The sequence below is a fragment of the Tamandua tetradactyla genome, chromosome 12 (genome assembly GCF_023851605.1).
Source record: "Tamandua tetradactyla isolate mTamTet1 chromosome 12, mTamTet1.pri, whole genome shotgun sequence".
Lineage (NCBI taxonomy): Eukaryota > Metazoa > Chordata > Mammalia > Pilosa > Myrmecophagidae > Tamandua > Tamandua tetradactyla.
This window is the reverse complement of record NC_135338.1, coordinates 99,218,636-99,237,419: the sequence shown is the minus strand read 5'-3', so window position 1 is coordinate 99,237,419 and position 18,784 is coordinate 99,218,636. Positions and strand designations below refer to the sequence as shown.

Genomic DNA, 18,784 nt, shown 5'->3' with positions numbered 1-18,784 from the left:
GATGCAGGAGCCCAGAAAATAGCAATAGGCCCTAAGGCCACAGCCACCAGTCCAGAGACACCTTGGTGGTGAGTCTAGATGAGCATAAAGACCCTGCATTCCCCTTCCAAGCTCACCAGAGAACCAAGAAGTAAGTACAGGGCTCCTGGCTTCCTAAGCACAGGCTCTCTCTGGCACAGCAGGAAGCACCCAGCTCCCTCAAGACAATGGACAGAGGCGGGGTCTGCGGAAGACCCGTGCTGGAGCAGGGTGGGGCCAGGCTCACCTGAAGAGGAATACAAGAGCCCACCTGCACGGTGAGAAGGTTTTTTTATTTGAAATATAGTCTGAGCAACATGAGTGTAGCCGAAGGAGGAGGGGCTGGCCACTGGGGCAGCAGCCTCTCTAATGGCACAAGAGCGAAAATACAAATATTCCAAAGTCTGGGTACCCCCAAACCCCACTTTTCAGGAAGGGAGGGCAGCAGCAGCTCCTTCTGAAGGGGGTCTGGCTCTTGACGCCCACTGCCTTTGCAGCACCTCCTGCTCTCCCCAGGTCCCAAACAGAGGCACTGAGGAGGTTTCTCCCACCCACGGACATGGTGAGCCAGGGTGGCAATGAACTCTCTAGGCCCATTCCTGCAGAAGGGAATCCGAGGAGCTGGGCAGGAATGAAAGGTGATCGGGGGCATTGCCAAGCCAGGCAGGCAGAGGCGCCAAAGGGCCTGCGTCAGCGCTCCCACTGCCTCTCTTCTCAGGCTCCGACACGGGAGGGAGAGCTGATGGCTGTGTGCAAAGGGCTCTGAGGCGTCCCCTCCCTGAGGGCCGGAAGCAGGGAGCCCCCCAGAAGAGCACAGCCACTGAGGGGTCCCGAGCCAAGGTGATGGCACCAGGGTGGCCACACACGCAGCCTGGGGTTGGAAGGACAGACACGGCTGGGCACCAAGAAGCAGCACAAAGCCATAAATAACAGAAGCAAACTCAGAGCTGCGAGGGTCCCGGCACCCTGCGGCTGAGGACAGCACTGCTGCGGGTACAGCACCCACACTCAGACCAGGGCAGAGCCTTTTATTTGCCACTGTCCCCACGACAGCGGAGGAGGCTGTGGCCCCATCCGACGCACACGGCAAAGCCCCGGTCACACCTGAGGGCATGGGGCGCGGCTGTCCTGGTTCCGACAGGCCTGTGGCCGGCTCTGCGCACCGTGGGCACCACCCTCCACGGGGGCTGGGCCCAGCGGTCTCCTGGCCTCCAGGTCTGCCAGCACGGGGTCACCAGCACAGCCTTCCAGTCCGTTCTCCCTGGCCTCCAGGGACACCTCTTCCCGGATGCCTTCCTCCGGCTCTGCCGCCTCCGCCACTGCCTCTGTCTCTTCTTCCTCCTCCTGGTCTCTCACCTTGTGGACAATGAAGAGGTGGCGGCTGAGGGAGCTGGCAGAGGTGTAGCACAAGCCGCAGAGTGGACACTGGGCCGCAGAGTTGTCTGCCTGGTGCTGAGGTATGTGGCTCTGAAATTTGAGTCCCGAGTCCGTGGCAAAGTTACATTTCGCACACTGAAAAAGGGACTTGTGTCTTTTGGTGGAAGAAAGAGTCGTGCCATTGGTGGTGCCCGGAGCATCCCCCGCCCTGCTGCCTGGTCTTTTCAGATGGCTCACCTGAAAGCAGACAAGCATAGGCAGAACAAGCTGAGCCGAGCTCCAGGTGTGGCTAGTGCAGCCCAAGCACTCGCGGGAGCCCCGTCTGGTCAGGGCTGCCCAACGCGGGTTTAGTTGCTTTAATGTGACCTACGGACGTGGCTCAATGTTCCAAAGACTTGGACAGGGCATGGTGAAAACCAAACCCCCAGGCCTGCGCTCCAGAGAATGCAGACTACATGGCTTTATGGTTCATTCAACAGATAGTCTATGCACAAACAAAAGACAAAACTTTGTGTTTTACAAAATGATAGCATCCCACGCATACTTTTCCTCACCCGGCCTTTCCCACTTAGCATATATTGGCTCCTGTCTGCACAAGGGCACGCCAGAGGCGTCCTTTCTAGCAGCCACAAACTGACCCACCGCAGGATGGGCAGGAGCTGACACACCCAGCCCCCACGGACGGACAGCCAGCTGCGCTCCGTCCTTCTGCACACAGTACTGCAGCGAACATCCTTGAACATGTACGCCTCTTTGTGCCAAGGGCAAAGACAACGGACAGACAGATTTCTAGAAGCAGAATGGCTCGACCACAGGGCTAAGTACACTTTGGGGGAGGGGAGGATGGCTTTCAAACAACTGACACCCCCTATCTGCGTGACCTCTATGAAAGTGCCCACTTCTCCCATACCTTTGTCAACTTGCTCCCCTCTCTGAATAGCCAAGAAAGTTCTGAAAATGCCCTGGAATTCAGGGCAGTCTCACAGATGTCCAGGTATGCTGTGCCCCTGAGGACAGCAGCACCCCCGCCCCACAGCAAGGAGGGGAATCAGACTGCTCCGAGTTCACCAGGCTAGGAAGTGGGCACACCACAGGCATGAGGCCACAGGGCAAGGGGCCAAGAGAGCAGAACTCTAGGCCTGACTTCTTCCAAAACTAGTGAGGTAGAGGAGGGTGGGGGTGCGGTGGGGGACACTTGGCCACACACCATTATCCTTCCCGACAGACCAACCTGCCCTGCCAGCCTCAGGGGTGCCCCAATGCCACAGAGCAGAGCACACACCCCAGAAGGGGCCACAGTGACAGGGAAGCAGCTGCAGCAAAAGGCCCATGGGCTTCCTCCCAGGTCGAGACCCTGTGGTCCTCCTGCCTCGGGCCCTGGTGGGCCACCCAGGGCAGAGTGCAGACCTGCACTGAGGGAGGTCACCACTGCTGGCTGCTCCACGGCCCCATTACAATGGGCTCCCTTCAATCCCTCCCGCCCCAGCCTTGCTGAGCTGCAAACACAGCGGGCAGGGACCCCACTCACCTGCGGAGAGGGCCCCCCGGAAGGTCTGACTTTGGACGTCTGGCTCAAATCAGGGTTTCTGATTCCGTGCATGAGGCTGATATGGCTCTCCAGGAGGGAGGGCCGAGGGAAACTGGGGCTGTCCTCCGTGCAGTACCTTCAAAAGCAAAGCCAGAGAGGCCACGTGAGAGCAGAACTGTGGGGCCCGGAGGAGTCAGGCGGGTCCCAGCAGGCAGGCAGAGGGGCAAGCGGCCTCTTGAGTCCAGCTCCCTCAGTCCCCTTGGTACAGGAGGCCGGGGAGAGCGCCAGAGCAGGCAGGTGGGCATGGCCGTGGTTGTGACTGCTCACGAGAGAAACCCGGCCAACCAACCAACCAAAGAGGCAGACACCAACACGCAGAATCACTACACCCTGTCACCTGGCCCCAAGCCATGATCTTCCTCTACATCATCACACGAGCCCAAGCGCTGGGCTCGTGATCAGCAGCAAAGATGCCACATACGTCCTGGAGCACGAACAGTGGTGCTGAAGCCTCTCCACCAGTCGGTGCCACAGCATCCCTCCCTCCCTCCACCTCACGACCTTTCACTGCTGTCCGGGTGTGCAGCCCAGGGGTACAGACAGCACGGGGAAGGCTCAGGAGCTGCCAGGCTCTGCCCCTCATCTCTGACCTCGCCACAATGTCTTTCCCAGGCAAAAGCTCGTTTGTCTCTTGCCAGGGACTCCTGACCTCATGTTGGGGAAAAGCCCCGAAGGAGCCAGGGATAGAGTCTTTTTGAAGCGCAGCCTCCTCCAGCGCTCAGGGACTCACCAACAGGTGTAGACCTTCTTCACTGTGTCGTGGTTGTTGCGGATGTGTTTGCGCAGGCTATTGGGGGTGTGGAAGGACTGTTCACACTGCCGACACGGGTACCGCTTCAGTGTCTAAGGGAGGAGGTGACCGGGCAGAGCATCAGAACCATGAGGCAGTTCTGGGTGCAGAAAAGAGGACACCCTAAAGATCTCAACATCTGTGGGACCTGCCCCACCCAAGTACCAGGACCCTAGGGGTCGGCCAAGGAGGCTCTGACCCCACAGGACAGAAGTCCACAGAACCTAGCATGGTCCCATGACAATGGGGCTGCATGATCGTGTGGCCCTGTGACGACGATGACCATGTGACTGTGTGTCCACGTGGCAGTGTGGGCAACCGTGCGGCTGTGAGACTGCCCGTGTGTCTGACGGTGGGAGTGACCGTGGTCGTGTGGCCACGGCTGGGTGGCTGCGGCCATGTGGCTGTGGCCGGGTGGCTATGACCATGGCTGGGTGGCTGCGGCCATGTGGCCGTGTGACTGTGTAGCCTTGTGACTATGGCTGTGTGGCCACGTAGCTCTGGCTGGGTGACCACATGGCTGTACTTACCCGACCGTGGCTCTTTTTCATGTGGGACACGTAGCTCTCCCGGTCAGGAACCCACTCCTGGCACTCCTGGCAGGTCCAGCCTGTGTTCCTCAGCCGTGGCCTGGCTTCAGCCCTGCGATGGGCTTCAGGTCTGCCCCAGTGGCTGGAGAGCAAGGAGCTGCCACGGGTAGCCACACTAGTGACTGGGGTCTCAGTGGGAACTCGGGAGCCAGGGCGGCTTGAGGGTAGGTCTGCTGAAGACTGGAGGCTTGACAGCTCGTCCACGTTACGGGGAACCCCGTGGGTACTCTGGGGATGGGGTAATAATTACTAACTGAGCAAGGGGGAAGATGCAAAAGGCCACACTCCCAGCCTGAAGGCATGCCCACCTCCCAGCCACTAGGCCCAGGGCATCCCACCTTGACATGCTGCATCAGCTCTGGCTTCTGTGGGAATAGGAGTGGACACTCAGGGCACTTGAAGACGCCGATCTGTGCCGTGCTAGCATTCTGATAAAAATGCTGTTGAATGTGCCTCTTCTTGTTGAAGACCATTTCACAGGAGCACTTATAAATGAGTCTGGCAAGACAAGCCAAAGGCGTGAGGTGGCCACGGCTCTGCCGCAGAACCACCCAGCCCCATGGCCCCTGTACCCCCTCTCTGCTCTCCCCTGCCTCAGGATGTCCTCAGTGTGCTCCAGGTATCTCTCTCTAGCCCCAGCTCCCCGGGCTATGCCTCCACCACTCCCTGCAGCACCCAGGCCACTCCTCTCCCTGGAGCTGCACTCACTGGGAGGGTCTGTGGGGCTGGGCAGGGTGGTGGGTGGTGCTGTGGTCTGCGGTGCTGCCGGCAGTCTTGAAGGCCATGGGGCAGAATGCACACTTGTGGAAAACCTGGCAGTGCCGCTCCTGGATGTGGCTTTTCAGCAAGGCCAAGGTCAGGTGGATGATACCGCAGTGGATGCACCTGGACGACATGGGAAGGGCGCGAGAGTCAGACTAGAAGGGGTGCAGACAGAACTGTCTGGGGACCCACCCGCCCCTCCTCTCCTGCAGCACCAGTCTTCCATCTTCCATTCATGTCTCCTGCTACAGGCCGGCACGGTACGCTCACTCAGCCCCAGCCCAAGGCCATGCCTGGGAGGAATGGGGAAGAAACCTGTAAATCTGAGTCCAGCTAAGAGAAACTGATGCTGACGGGGAGGAAGGAAAACGTTTCAATAATGGCATAAACAATATAAATTTAAGTCTGATACAACTGCAGGAGTCCAGGAGCATTCGGTAGGAGATCAACGGAAGCCCATAACTTCACACAGGCTGGTAGCAAAGAGGCAGAGATGGCCACTTAACAAAACCTCAGTCATTAAAAGCGCTCATGGTGAACATGCAACAACGTGAGAAAAGGCTTAGGATACACGGTTCGGTGGAAAAAGCAGGGCAGCAAATGCACTGCTCATCGTACAACTACACAAAACAAATAACCCTCAAAACTTGGGGAAGAGCCTAGGAAGAAACACTCTAGGGTAGCACTGTCCAGTGGAGTGTGCAATGATGGCAGGGAGTGATCAAGAGCTTCACCGTCCATGGGGCTATTACATTTAACTAAATAAAACTAAATTAAAAATTCAGTTCCTTAGTTGCACTGGTCACGATTTCATGTGCTCAACTGCCACATATGGCTGGTACCGTGTGGGGCAATGCAGCTCGAGGTCATGACGTTTCCTTGGTGAGACCATGGATAACATTTTATTTCTTTCTCTCCCTTCCAATTTGTATTTTCTAAGTTTTGTTTGGTGGATGTATCGCTTTTATAGTGAACAAATAATAAACAGCTGCTTTACTTATTTTTCTGAAATCCAGGCCATGTTGAATACTCCTCTTCTCTTCTTTCAACTTCAAAATATCTCTCAGAGACTCAGCATCAAGGGATTGAGAAAATCCCTAGAATGAGCTGAGACTTAGCATCAAGGGATTGAGAAAACCTTCTCGACCAAAAGGGGGAAGAGAGAAATGAGACAAAATAAAATGTCAGTGGCTGAGAGATTCCAAAAAAAGTCGAGAGGTTATCCTGGAGGTTATTCTTACCCATTAAATAGATATCACCTTGTTAGTCAAGGTGTAATGGAGAAGCTGGAGGGAACTGCCTGAAAATGCAGAGCTGTGTTCCAGTAGCCATGTTTCTTGAAGATGATTGTATAGTGATATAGCTTTCACAATGGGACTGTGTGATTGTGAAAACCTTGTATCTGATGCTCCTTTTCTCTACCTTATCAACAGACGAGTAAAACATATGGAATAAAGATGAATAATAGGGGGAATGAATATTAAAATAAATTTAGATTGAAATGCTGGTGATCGGTGAGGGGGGAAGGGTGAGGGGTACGGTATGTATGAATTTTTTTCTGTTTTCTTTTTATTTCTTTTTCTGAATAGATGCAAATGTTCCAAGAAATGATCATGATGATGAATATGCAATTATGTGATGATATTGTGAATTACTGATTATATATATAGAACAGAATGATAAAAACTTACGAATGTTTGCATTTGTTTGGTGTTTTTTGGTATTTAATAAAATAAAAAAAAGTTAAGAATGTTTGCGTTTCGGGCGGGCCACGGTGGCTCAGCAGGTAAGAATGCTTGCCTGCCATGCCCGAGGACCCGGGTTCAATTCCCGGTGCCTGCCCATGTTAAAAAAAAAAAAAAAAATGAAGAATGTTTGCGTTTGGTGTTTTTTTTGGTATTTTTAAAAAAATTAAAAATTATTTGTAAAAATAAATAAATAAATATCTCTCTCCAAGGAATGCTTTTCCTTGTTTCGGGATCACAAAAAGTTATGACCTGCCTCCATGCCGTATGTGTCCACTAAGACTCTCAGGTCCCTTCCTGTGCTCAATCTTTCCTCCTGCTTATAAACACACAGGTCTCCCTCACGTGAGAAAACACCTTCCTTATTCCTTAACACTCCATAGATAAACATTTACCTTCTTCCTTGGGTTGTGGCATTGCCTTTACCTACAACCTTGACACCCAAATAAGCACCAGAGAAAAGACTGTGGCTTTTCTGAAAGTATGGACATGTCTTTGCTTAGAATTCTCTGGCTCCTGAATGTTCACCTTCATTTCACTACGATAACCCATTTTCACAATTCACAACTATCATCACAGAACCCTGAACAACTCTTTGTTTTGCTTGTCTTTATTTCTGGGGGGAGGAGAATTGGGGGGACAGTAAGGAACAGAATCACCTTCACAAACTTAATTAGCAATAAGTGGCAATGCTCAGAATCAGAAAGCTTTTACAATTAGCTCAAGGAGCACTCCTCACGAAATCTATACATGCTTTAACTCAGGGTTTCTATATAAGCTACTTACTCGTTCTATTTTCCATTACCATTTGCTAAACAAAACAATGAAACTAACTTCTTGTACTCAAAAGTACTTCCATATTTGCCCCAATAAATCCCAGAGTGATTTGAACAGTGAATAAAAAAGTATTTGCAAAGTCCACTTCAGGGAAGGGTGAGAAAGGGGGAAAATTCAACTTCCCCAAGTTGAATTCTTGATATTCTCACAAGCAGTGCGGACAACCAAAGCTATAGGCTGAGCCCCCAATCTTGGGGGTTGTTCATATGAAACTTAACCCCACAAAGGATAGGTCAAGCCTACTTAAAATAAGGCCTAAGAGTCACCCCCCAGAGAACCTCTTTTGTTGCTCAGATGTGGCCTCTCTCTCCAGCCAACACAACAAGCAAACTCACCACCCTCCCCCTGTCTAAGTGGGACATGACTCCCTGGGGTGTGGACCTTCCTGGCAACGTGGGACAGAAATCCTAGAATGAGCTGAGACTCAGCATCAAGGGACTGAGAAAACCCCCAGAATGAGCTGAGACTCGGCATCAAGGGATTGGGGAAAACTTCTCGACCAAAAAGGGGAAGAGAGAAATGAGACAAAATAAAGTGTCAATGGCTGAGAGTTTCCAAACAGAGTCAAGAGGTTATCCTGGAGGTTATTCTTACCCATTAAATAAATATCACCTTGTTAGTCAAGGTATAATGGAGAGGCTGGAGGGAACTGCCTGAAAATGTAAAGCTGTGTTCCAGTAGCCATGTTTCTTGAAGATGATTGTATAGTGATATAGATTTCACAATGGGACTGTGTGATTGTGAAAACCTTGTATCTGATGCTCCTTTTCTCTACCTTATCAACAGATGAGTAAAACATTTGGAATAAAGATGAATAATAGGAGGAACGAATATTAAAATAAATTTTTTAGATTGAAATGCTGATGATCGGTGAGGGGGAGGGGGGAGGGGTATGGTATATATGAATTTTTTTCTGTTTTCTTTTTATTTCTTTTTCTGAATAGATGCAAATGTTCCAAGAAATGATCATGATGATGAATATGCAATTATGTGATGATATTGTGAATTACTGATTACATATGTGGAACAGAACAATCAAAAGTTACGAATGTTTGCGTTTGTTTGGTGTTTTTTGGTATTTACAAAAAAAATTTTTAATTAATAAAAAAAAGTACTTCCATATCACTAGTTATTTATAATTATGGGGGAAAAATCCACATATTTCCATGTTCCTCCAAAGTGGCCAAGCACAGCTGATTTGTGTAAACTCTTGCAGGAGCAATATAAATATTTTCTTCTGAAATGCCACCGAAAAGTCATCCTACTTAACCCGGTAGACATTCTTTGAAGAAGCCTCAATGAAAGTAAGGGCATAACGGGGAAAAGAAGAAGTGCAAGGCAGCCTCAGCGGACGGCTACAGCAAGCAAGTTTATGGATGATGAGAAAATGTGCAGATGAGAAATCCCCACCTGACACAACCCTTCACCAAAATTTCTAAAGAAATCCTGAAAAAAAGAAAACAAGTGTAGCATCATTTATGTTGTAAAATATTTGACTTTGCTAATAATTACAAACAATAAGAAAATAATATACTTGAAATGATCTAAACTTGCTTCCTTATACCGTCATTAGTCACTCCCCAAATTATCAAGAGCAGAAGAATTTATAAAACATGAACGGGCTTTTTAATTGTCTTCCAGAAAAAGCAAAAATAATACAAAATATAAAATAATGTTGTAAAAGTTTGTAGTAGAGCTCAATGAAATGGAACATAGGTATATTTTAAGGCTTTACTAAAAAACATTAATATCCACAAGATGGGAAAAAATATCTGCAAATCATGTATCTGAAAAGTGACTTGAATACAGAACATACAAAGAACTCTTACAACCCAGTAATAAAAAGTCAAATGACTCAATTAAAAAATGGGCAAAAGATCTGAAAGACATTTCTTGGAAGATACACAAATCGCCAATAAGCACATGAGATACCTAACACCATTACCCATCAAGGAAACGCAAATCAAAATCACAATGAGATGCCACTTTCACACATACTAGGATAGCTATAATCAAATAATCAAACAATAGCGAACATTAGTGAGGATGAGGAAAAATAAAAACGCTCACTCATTGCTGGTGGGAATGTAAAAATGGTGCAGTCACTGTGGAAAACAATCTGGCAGTTCTCAAAAATTTGACAATAGAATTCTCATATGACCCAGCCACTTCTAGGTATATATCCAAAAGAACTGAAAACATATGTCAATGCAATAATTTGTACACAAGTGTTCTTTAGCAGCATTATTTATAATAGCACAGAGGTAGGAACAAACCAAATGTCTATCAATTAATGAATGGATAATGAAGTAAGGTAGAAATCCACTCAGTGAAAATTATCATTTGGTCAGAAAAAGGAATGAAATGCTGATACATGCTACAATATGGATGAACCTTGAAAACATTATGCTAAGACCACATATTATATAATTTCATGTAAAAGAAATATCCAGAAGAGGCAAATCTATAGAGAAAGTAAACTAGTGGCTACCTATGGCTGGGGAGATGGGAGGATTCAGGAGTTATGTGGTTTCATTTTAGGTGGTGAAAACATTCTAAAATTGACTGTGGTAATGACTGCACATATCTGTGAATATACTAAAAACCAATGAATTGTACATTTTAAATGGATGAGTTGGGGCGGTACAAGGGTGGCTCAGCGTCAGAATTCTCGCCTGCCATGCCGTAGACCCAGGTTCAATTCCCAGAGCTTGCCCATGCAAAAAACAAACAAACGAACAAAACAGATTAAATGGATGAGTTCTATGATATGTGAATTTTATTTCAATAAACCTATTTCCAAGAACACACATTAACAATTGAGGATCCTAAATATAATGAATTCTCTATTGGTGTGTATGGCTTCTGGGCTCAACCAGAGCTCAGTGAAGATTTTAATGTCAATTTCTTCAGTAATCACTCTAGCTGACGTATAATACATTTTTGTCTGACATTCCTTACAAAAGGCTTGATAAACTGAATTGCTTTTGAGACACTATGTTTCTTTTTATCCTTAGAGAAGAAAGTAAAACAGAAGATTTAATATTTTAAATTTTTGCTATTAATCCATCCATGCTGCTAGAAAATGTCTAGGATTCCAGATTCAAAAATAAAAGTTTGAGTTGACTGCCTTGCTGTTGGATTTGATTTGATCTGATTGTGGAACAAGCAGAACACGCTCAAGTTAAAGTTAGAAAAGTATTTTTAAATGTTACAGGATACTCTTAAAACGTATGTCCAGGTGTTTGGTTTAAAAATGTAGCCTGGGTACAGTCCACAGTAATACTGTAATATGCTTCTACTGACTGTAACAAAGGCATTACGCCAAAACTAAAGGTCAACAGGCAGGGGGCATGGGGAAAAGGTATGGATTCTTTGTGGAAAAAAAGGAAATTGTCTTCACATAGATTATGGTGGCGAAGGCATGTCTATACACTTGGGCTGGATTGTGTGATGTGTAAATAAATCTGTTTAAAAATGAACAGAGAGGGCAGGCCACAGTGGCTCAGCAGGCAGAGTTCTCGCCTGCCATGCCAGAGACCCAGGTTCGATTCCCAATGCCTGTCCATGCAAAAAAAAAAAAAAAAACTGAACAGAGAGAAACAAGTGCTAGAGAAAATGCAGAGATAGATGCACCTATTCAACTGTTGGTAGGGAAACAGACGTGTAGCCCCTTGGAGGGCAGTGTGGTGGCTCCACAGGAGGCTAGGGCGTGGTTGCTGTATGCTCCTGAAACCCCGTTGCTCAGTGTACACCTGGAGGAGCTGAGTGCGGGGACACAAATGGGCATTTGCACACTGATCTTAATGGCAGCAGTGTCTGTGATCCACAATGGATGGAGGTGGCCCAAGGGTGCAATGGCTGAGGAATGGAAGGGGAAACTATGACCTACACGTACAACAGACTACTGAGCGGATGCAAGAAGGAATGAAGTTGTGAGGCATGCAACTAGGTGAATGAACCTTAAGAGCTGCATTTTAAATGAAATGTCGGGAACAAAAAAGACAAATATTCTCATGCCTCACTCAGATGGACTAACTATAAAAACTCAGTGAACTGAAGTCAAGAAGCATGGGTTATCAGGCTGGGGCTTATTGTAAAGGGTTCTAGATTGCAACCTTTTACAGCAGTCACATATTTAGGAGTTACAACTGTTATTTCTAAATTCTGAGATACTGAGTTGTTCGTTTATAACCTGGTTGTTTCCAGAAACTTCAAGTATTCATGTGACACCTGAGACTCAGAGTCAGAGCTCTGAAGCTATGCAAATCAGCAGGACCCCACACAGGAACTGTTTAAAAAGTTGAAAAAGTGATCCCACTTTGACTAGAGATATGAATGACCTGATCTGGACAGAACGAAGGTAAATCAAAATACAAGTAAAGGATGAAATCGTCCACATTTTAAAACTTAAACTTCTGTGTGAGACCAAAGGGAGGGATGTTTTATTTGGTACAAAATTTATATTTTGGGTAGTACATTTCCTAATTGGTCAGTTTAACTGAACACCATAAGTACATGGAATCTTGAATAGGATGCAAGATTTTGTTGGTTTGTCCAGATTAGTGTGATACCCAGAGTAATTTGGGCAGAGAATAAAGAAGTTGTAGTAAAGTCCCCTTGGGGGACCAAGGAGAAAAGAGAAAATATTTAACTTCTTCATTTGGAGAATATCTGATATTCTCACAAGCAGTGGGGACAACCATATCAATAGGCTGAGCTCTCAATCTTGGGATTTGCCCCTATGAAACTTATTCCTGCAAAGGATAGGCTAATGCTACTTAAAATGAGGCTTAAGAGTCACCCCCCAGAGAATGTCTTTTGTTGCTCAGATGTGGCCTCTCTAAGTTGAAATGGCAAGTGAATTCACTGCCCCCTAACCCTTCTACATGGGACATGACTGCTAGGGGTGTAAATCTCCCTGGCAACTGGGACAGAAATCCCAGGATGAGCTGGGACCCAGTATCATGAGACTGAGAAAGCCTTTCTGACCAGAAGGGGGAAGAGAGAAATGAGACCAAGTATCAATGACTGAGGACTGAACAGAGTCAAAAGGTTATCCTGGAGGTTATTCTTATGCATTATACAGATATTCCCTTTTAGTTTATGGTGTATTGGAGTGGGTGTAAGAAAGTACCTGAAACTGCTGAGCTGTGTTCCAGTAGTTTAGACGCCTGAACAGGACTGTATAAAGATATAATGTTTACAATGTGACTGCACAATCATAAAACCTTGTGTCTGATGTTCGTTTTATCCTGGGTATGAACAGATGAGTAAAAAATATGGATAATAAATAAATAATGGGGGAACAAAGGGTAAAATAAATTGGGTAGATGGAAATACTCGTGGTCAATGAGAGGGTGGGGTAAGGGGAATGGTATATATTAATTTTTTCTTTTTTCCTTTTATTTCTTTTTCTGGAGTGATACAAATGTTATGAAAAATGATAATGGTGACAAATACACAACTAAATGATGATAACGTGAGCCAATGATTGCACACCATGTATGGAATGTATGTGTGTGAAGATCTGTCAATAAAAATATTATAAAAATTTAAAAATGTAGCCTGGGATGCTGCCAAGCAATTCACATCTGTAAGGTGGTGGCAAGGCTTTGTTTAACACTGTCTCTGGTTTGTCTTCCATCTTAGGTACTTTAGATTTCCCATGCTCTATAACATGCGAAAGAAATTAGTATCCATTTGGAAACCTGGGCATTATCACTGACCTCTCCCCATCCCTCACCTCCACATACAACATACAAGACCTGACGCTTCTACTTTCTAAAGCTCTTTTTTTCTCTATGCCCATAACTGTGCCTGAGCTGAAGCCCTCATCATCTCATCTACACCATACTTGTCTCTCAACCAGTCTCCAGCCTCTCCTCTCTCTATTGTACATGTCAGCTTCCCCAGGAAGATCTTTCTAAAACACAGATCTGGCCAGATCTCTCCTCTCTGGAAATCTTTTTGTAGCTCCTCCCTGTTCACTAGATAAAACCCAGACGTCTGACGAGGACACAGGTCTTGCATGGCCTGGCCTCTGCCAACTCCCTGGTCTCATTTCTCACCACTTCCCCCAGGTCATCCTGACACATCTCTACAGACCTGCACATGATTCCCCCAGTTCTTCTGTGGACTCCTGCCCGCACCCCTACCAGATATCCTCCTCTCCCAGGATCTCTTCCATGACGCTCTCCTGAACAGAACTTGGCTATCTCCTATCACTCCTCTACTACAGGACTTACCACTCCGAGCTATCATCACTTGTGTCCAGACATTTATCAGCGATCAGACAAATGCCACCTTAAGGGCGAGGACTGTGTCTTAACTGTCTTTGTATTCTGAGTATCTCACAAATACCTACGACAATAATATGTACTCAGCAAATGTTTCTTAAACAAATTAAATGAATCAGTTAGAAAAAACTTAGTAAGGGCAGAGAACGTTACTAAATTTGGGCAAAATTAATTTTCAGAAGTATAAGTGATTAAGTGAAACATCAGAAGATATAAAAACTTCCAAATTTAATAAATCGGTAACAGACCTCTTTCGGGTCAATGTAAAATTTACAGACCATTTGAGTTTTGGAGGGTGTTTTCTCCCACGCTTTGATCTTTTTCCTCAAAATGACTTGCTTATATATATTTGATACAATGGAGGAGATTCTGTCTGAAATGAGGCTTTTCTTGGTTTCACTATGAGGTGGATTGTTTTTTCCATCCTCAGGTTCGACCTGCTTCTCACAAACTGACTAAACTAACCTAAATGAAAGTATTAGGGATCTTTGAAATTGGCACCTCGCAGCTCCATTTGTTAACAAAAGTTGAGAACATTTTAAAGAACTGCAAATAGTCAATGTACTACTGAAACAGTATTTTAAATTTAATATGCCAAACACAATAACTTTGTGAGCAAATTAAATTTATAAACATTTTTTACTAAACCAACAAAATGAGTGTTATATATATTTTAACCTCCCCCAAACCCTGCCCGTCAAAGCTATTTTTTAAATGGTTAATAATCTTTAATTCCATATTCGTATTCCTCTTGCTCGTCCTGCTCTCTACAACATGAAACTGTCTGTCCACGCATCATCAGCACTCCTATTCTCTGAGTCTGGAGTTCTGGCCTCGATACCAAACCTCAGTTGGAAATAAGTTGTGGCCCAGGTAAAGGTCTGGCCATTGGGGGTCGCAGAACGGCGAGCCAGGCAGCACCCACCTGTAGCCCACTTTGCGGGCATAGTGCAGGCAATTCTCCTTTACGTGGGTCTGGAAGTAGGCGGAGCGACAGAGGGCCCCACACTCCGGGCAGCAGTAGGGGGACTTGTGTGCATGGATCCGCTGGTGGGCACAGAAACTGCACTGGTTGGGCAACAGCATCTGGCACACCTGGCAAGTCTAGGAGATAACACCAAGAAAGCAGATCACACAGGAGCCACGCCCTTCGCTCTCCACTCAACATTGTCTGGCTTTCCCAGGGCAGGGGTCAGAACACTTTCTTCCAAGTCTCCTCGGACCCCTGAGACAGGCCCAGGCTTCATTAAGAGGGTGTGATACTGACACCCAAGCAAGCTCTGCCTCCCACCTTACTGATCAGAAACAGAACCTGACTCTGCTTTCCCAAAGACTAGTCCTGTCCTCTAGGACAGAAACTGTCTCTTCCCTGCAATTTAGCATATGGCCAGCACTTCCTTCCAGAAGCCTAAGCGTCTTCTTGAATTCTAAGATCTCACTGCACCACCAGAATTCCTTTAACCCCACCAGGGCCCTTGCCAGCCCTCCCTCACAATGGCCTGGTGGACATCTGCTCAGCACCTCTAGTCAGAAGGTTCGATGACTCCCAAAGTGGACCTGAGTCCAGCCCAACTGGTCCTCAGAAGTCCCCCAATATGGACCAACTGAACCGTTTCCTTCACCCTAGTTGACCACATGTACCCATGGAAAGGACAGAGCCGGCAGCAGCTCCTCTGTCTCCTCACCCAGGGGAGAGCCAGCAGAACAAGCCCTAAAGCAGGACCCACTAAAGTGCAAGCAGGCAGAGCCAACACAGGCTGGGGCAGAAAAGCTCCAGGACGAGCTAGTGCCCGCACTCTCAGAGTGGCCCTTCCAAGTCAACAGGGGACACGTGCACGACTCACTGAGGAGCCTGGGGCCTGCACAGAGTAGATGCTCAGAGGGCCAAACTGTTAGAGAGCACAGGAAAAGGCATCCTCCTTATCAGCAAAATCCAGAATACAAAGGGCGTCTATTGGACAGACAACCCAGTTTTGTCAACAAATAAATAGCAAAGGTCAAAAAAAAAGGACAAAGAAGGAAGGTGAACTTACAAATTAAAAGGGATTTAAGAGATATTTTCAACCAGGTACAATGCTTGGACCTTATCTGGATCCTGAGTCAAATAAGCTAGGTGTAAAAAGAAACAACGGTCTCTGCCTTTGCTGAAGGTGTAATTGTGCTGCTCAGCTTTGGTTTCTGATGGCTTATAGCAGTTGCCTACAGAGTGTGCAATAGATCTTAAGGCTAAAACCTTTAAAAAAAAAGAAGAAATTAGACAATCAGAGATATTTGAACAGTAATCTAATGATAACAATATTAGGACATCTGGCAATTAATAAGATTAGATAAGTTATTCATTTTTTACCTATGGTATTATGTTTATGCTTTTTGGAAAAAAACATATTTTAGAAATACTGGAGTATTTACAGATACGATGCTGAGATTTCTGTAAAAATAATCCATTTGTGGTTTGCGGAGGGCAAGGGTAAGAAAAATGCATGAAACAAAATGGGCCGTGAGTTGGTAATTGTTAAAGTTGCAAATGTGCACACAGAGGTTCATTACACCATTCTTTCCACTTTTATCTACGTTTGGAATATTCTGTAATAATTTTTAAAAGTATCTACTTTAGGTGAAAAAATTATATGCTACATTTTGTGTAAGAAATAGGGGAATTTGGCACAAACCTACACATACACATATATTATAAACAGGCATATGTACATATGTGCAAAAATAAGAAGCAATGGAGGGATAAACCAAAACTGAATAAAAATGGTTACCTATGGGGAAGGCGGGAACAGGGTAAAAGAATGGAAGCAAAATTTCTCTGAAAGTATTGTGCTATTTAGATTTAACTTTGGAATCATGTAAATGTTTCATATTACTAAAAAAACAATTAAATTAAGTTAACAAAAGTATGTTCTAAAAATTGAAAAACAACCTAACTATATATCAAGTTGGTGACATAATCATACAGAGAAAAATATTATATCCACTGACCTTAAAATGCAGTATATTTTGGCTTATAATGTCCTAAGTATACTATATATCCTAAGGACAAAAATAACTGAAAATATACTTGAAATTTTATGTAGCTGTCTCAATGTTAGAAATATATTAGTTTGGGGTATTTTAAATTTTGAACATGTATATTGTAGGACAAATCAAAATACTGCAGGAAAATCTCAGAAACCAAGATTTTCAGCATAAAATCAAAGTTACACAAAATCTTATAAACTTAAATTTGAATACCAATATAAACTTGTGTATTTTTTTTTCTTCTTCTTTTAAAGCTGTGTATTTCCTTGCTCGGGCCACCAAAGAAGCCTAGAAATGATGAAGCCAGAAGCAGCTCGCAGAGCACGGCCTCTGGATCCCATTCCTCCTAAAAGAACCCTGGCTCCTTGGAGAAAAGGCTGCTTCTGGGTCCAGCCCAGGAAATGTGCCCAGGACATCTGACTGGGGCTGGAAGCTCTCAAGGACCCAAGAGCCAGCTTGAATCACTGACTAGAGACAGAATAACCCGAGCATCAACAAGAATGAATACATGACATGCTGAACATATAACATCAATGCTTTCACTACCACACTAAAAATAACGACAGTGGAGGAGGTCCTCTTTGGATGTCATTTGGGACTGTTAGGTTACCAATTCACTACTCCGAAAACTCAAAATTTAGTACTTAGCCCCTATATTCCAAGGTGACCAAATAACCCTAATCAAAGAGAAAAAGATGCTCTATTCAGAATTCCAGCTAATAAGTGAGAAATAAATGATAAAATTAGAAAACCACCCTTTTGCAGCTCCTAATAAAATCACTGACTCATGACACAATTATACTAAAATCATTAGATGGTAGGTGGGGCACTGTATAAAGATGAGATCAGAACACTGCCCCTGGAACTCACTGATCAAGTTTAACATCACTGAAAGTGAGACAACCAGATACACTGTGCCTTCTGACACCTGAAATATGAAGCACACAGCACTTCCTGTGCAGTTGTCACGCCTCTCTCAAAACTGAACCAGTACCCAATCAAGTCTTCAGAGCTAACTTCTAGTGTACAGAAGAAATATGGGGCATAGAGAAACAAATTAATTACATGAGGAGGCATTTAGTTAATCCCAGAATTGTCCTGGAAAATTATCAGGACACATGACCCAGTTTCTTCAACAAGTCAACAGCATGAATCAAAAATGCGGGGGGGGGGGGGGGTGTTAAGGTTGAGTGGGAAGAGGTGTCGTGCTAGATTAAAGAGATTTAAGTCACATAAACTAATATAATGCATGGTCCTTACTTGGATTCTGAATCAAACTCAATGATAAAAAGCTATTTTGGGGACAATTGGGAAAATTTGAATATGGACCTGAATTAGGTCATATTAAGGAATTATTGCTAATTTTGTTAAGTGTGCTAATGTTACTATACTTAAATAAAAGTTTAAGGACAAGAAAAAATAATCCCCCTGTGCTGATATCCTATCCAAAAAAGGCGGCTTGGCAGTGTGGACAATTAAAGCCATAGGCTAAGCCCCCAATCTTGGGGGTTGTTCATATGAAACTTAACCCCACAAAGGATAGGTCAAGCCTACTTAAAATAAGGCCTAAGAGTCACCCCCAAGAGAACCTCTTTTGTTGCTCAGATGTGGCCTCTCTCCAGCCAACACAACAAGCAAATTCACCACCCTCCCCCTGCATACGTGGGACATGACTCCCAGTGGTGTGGACCTTCCTGGCAATGTGGGACAGAAATCCTAGAATGAGCTGAGACTCAGCATCAAGGGACTGAGAA

The 18,784-nt window shown here is 45.5% G+C and overlaps 1 protein-coding gene across 4 annotated transcripts in view; it reads right to left on the bottom strand.

Moving 5' to 3' along the window:
* Nucleotides 1–292: 292 nt before the first annotated feature.
* ZNF592 (zinc finger protein 592) overlaps nt 293–18,784 on the bottom strand; it is a 56,193-nt gene continuing 37,701 nt past the window's right edge. For all 4 annotated transcript variants that reach the window (XM_077124298.1, XM_077124299.1, XM_077124297.1 and 1 more), the window contains 7 exons: nt 14,932–15,110; nt 5,072–5,248; nt 4,702–4,861; nt 4,304–4,591; nt 3,714–3,826; nt 2,924–3,059; nt 293–1,632 (listed from right to left, as the gene is read on the bottom strand). In XM_077124298.1, coding sequence (XP_076980413.1) covers nt 1,117–1,632; nt 2,924–3,059; nt 3,714–3,826; nt 4,304–4,591; nt 4,702–4,861; nt 5,072–5,248; nt 14,932–15,110 — 1,569 coding nt within the window. In that variant the 3' untranslated portion in view covers nt 293–1,116. The remainder of the gene's footprint in view (nt 1,633–2,923; nt 3,060–3,713; nt 3,827–4,303; nt 4,592–4,701; nt 4,862–5,071; nt 5,249–14,931; nt 15,111–18,784) is intronic.